At 30.7% G+C, this 2309-nt stretch overlaps 1 protein-coding gene across 1 annotated transcript; it reads left to right on the top strand.

The window, feature by feature from the left end:
• Positions 1 to 688: 688 nt before the first annotated feature.
• On the top strand, positions 689 to 2052 carry LOC107936472 (nuclear speckle RNA-binding protein B). The gene has a single exon (XM_016869201.2). It carries the CDS (start codon positions 974 to 976, stop codon positions 1697 to 1699), a length of 726 nt encoding a protein of 241 aa, XP_016724690.1. The 5' UTR covers positions 689 to 973; the 3' UTR covers positions 1700 to 2052.
• Positions 2053 to 2309: the final 257 nt, after the last annotated feature.

The following is a 2309-nucleotide window of genomic DNA, read 5'->3' as shown; positions in this document are numbered from 1 at the left end:
TTTCTTTTCTTTAAACAAGTACAGTCAATAATATGTTAAGTTAAGAGTTTAACTATTGAGTGACCATTTAAATTAATTTTTATAACAATAGTAATTAAATTAATAAAAATAATTAAAATAGAAACAACACTATTTTAAAATCACTTCTAATATAATTTACCTTAAAATATATCAACATATGAATTAGTTAAATTTACATAAAATCATTAGCAAAATAACACATAATTATTACTTTTTATATTAAAATTCAATACAATAAATATGTAGTTAAGTAAAGTGAATTTCACATATAAAATATACAAACTTAACATAAGTACAACAAATGAAATTAGATATAGTCTTATAACGAAATTATGGACTTTAAAGAATGTATATTATAGCGAAATAATTTTTTTAAATTATAATTTGCATTTAAATTATTTCTAAAGAATAAAATACTCATTCATGTATCTCTAAATTTAGAAGAGACATTTATTACTTTTACTGTCTTAATTTATAATTTCATATTTATCATTTTAAATAGTTGATTAGAAAATCTATAAAAAATATAAAATGAACTACATTTATTTATGATTTTATTCATAAATTTATTAAAAAAATTACAAGTAAGCATACACTGTACCAGCTACGTCACCATTGCTCTAGCCGAAGGGAATGACGCCGTCCACTCCATAAAAAGGAAAAAAAAAAAACCACTTGGACAATTTCAAACATTCATAAATCACGAACCCAGTTATCATTTTTCCCTAAAATATACTATACATATAGCCAAAGTTTACTAAATCATTTTCTTCCCACATTAAATTATACGCTTTTATTTCCCTTGACTTGCTCTCTTTAAATACTTGTTGTCCCCCTTTTGTTCATTGCTGGAAAATACAATAATAATGCTATTAATATTTTCCTCCATCTGCCGGCATTTTTGTCCTCTTAACTTTCCTTGTATTCTCCCTACTTGGTTTCAAAATTCAACATGGATTCATCAGATTTTCCTACAAGTAGATCACCTAGAAAAGAACTTCAAGGGCCTCGGCCGGCTCCTTTGAAGGTCCGTAAAGACTCGTACAAGATCAAGAAACCTCCATTGGCACCACAACCACTGCTGCAGCAGCAGCAACAACAACAACCTATCCAGATAAGGCCTCCCGTAATCATCTACACTGTGTCACCAAAGGTGATCCATACTAACCCTAGCGACTTCATGAACCTAGTGCAACGCCTTACAGGATCAACATCATCATCGTCTTCGGGATCTTCAACGCTTCCGCCATCAACATCCGATCTCCCAATATTCAGTGATACTACCAGTGGTGCGATCTCACCAGCAGCAAGGTTTGCTACAATAGAGAAAACCAAGCCACCTGCAGAAGGGAAACGACAACAAATTTATGAAGAAAACTATGGATTTGTACAAGGCATAGAGATGAATCCTGGAGTTGAAAGGACAAGCTTTTTTCCAGGGATTTTGTCTCCTGGGCCAACCTCACTGCCTCGGATATCACCAAACTTCTTCTCACCACCGTCTGATCCAAACTCAATCGCTTTCTTCCATGATTTGAGCCCGGTTCTTCATGGGAATAGGAATTTCATAGAAGGTAGTTTCATGCCTAGTCCTTCAAGTTTTAATATTTCACCTTTTTCCATACCGTCTCCTACTACTCCATCAATAGACCTTTTCAACAATTTCTTTGACCTTTAAAGAAAATTTTTTTCTTTAGGAAGATATACAAATAGAAATTCATTTCCCTTTGATCTATGGGGTTTCTGAAGATGTTTATTGGAGTGGTGGATATTGGATTTTTCTGCAACTTGAATTAATGGTGAAGGTTGAGGATTGAACTAGAAATTTGATATGCGTATTTTGGTAGGTTTGAAACTTCTTAATTGCCTTCATGTGGTGGGCCTTCTGATAGGCAGATCTGCCTCAAAAAATACTGTGATACCCATCAATCTTTTTTCTTCTTTTTTTCTCTCTTTATCTGGTACAAAATTTTATTTCTCTGCAATGTTGATGTAATTTCAAAGCATTAAAAATTGGTTTTCTTATCTTTATTCTTTATTCTTGATTTCTTGCAAATATTGTGTTTCTAGCTTTTAAAATATCAGATATTTTAATTTGTTTTTTAAAATATCACACACACATATATATTCGATATATGATTAGAAGGAACTAAAAGATACTGGTTAAAGATTACATCATAATTAATTTTAGTACATTTAAATAATTTAAAATGTCATTAAGTTTTATATCCAACTTAACGTAATTATAAACTTCAAAAAGGAAAAAAATTTACCTATTATAAATTAAA

This window comes from Gossypium hirsutum, chromosome A02 (assembly GCF_007990345.1).
Source record: "Gossypium hirsutum isolate 1008001.06 chromosome A02, Gossypium_hirsutum_v2.1, whole genome shotgun sequence".
NCBI classification, from domain to species: domain Eukaryota; kingdom Viridiplantae; phylum Streptophyta; class Magnoliopsida; order Malvales; family Malvaceae; genus Gossypium; species Gossypium hirsutum.
This window is presented reverse-complemented; position numbering and strand designations above follow the sequence as displayed.

Excerpts from the sequence above, each read along its gene's own strand:
- LOC107936472 (XM_016869201.2), top strand. The coding sequence starts at position 974 with ATGGATTCATCAGATTTTCCTACAAGTAGATCACCTAGAAAAGAACTT.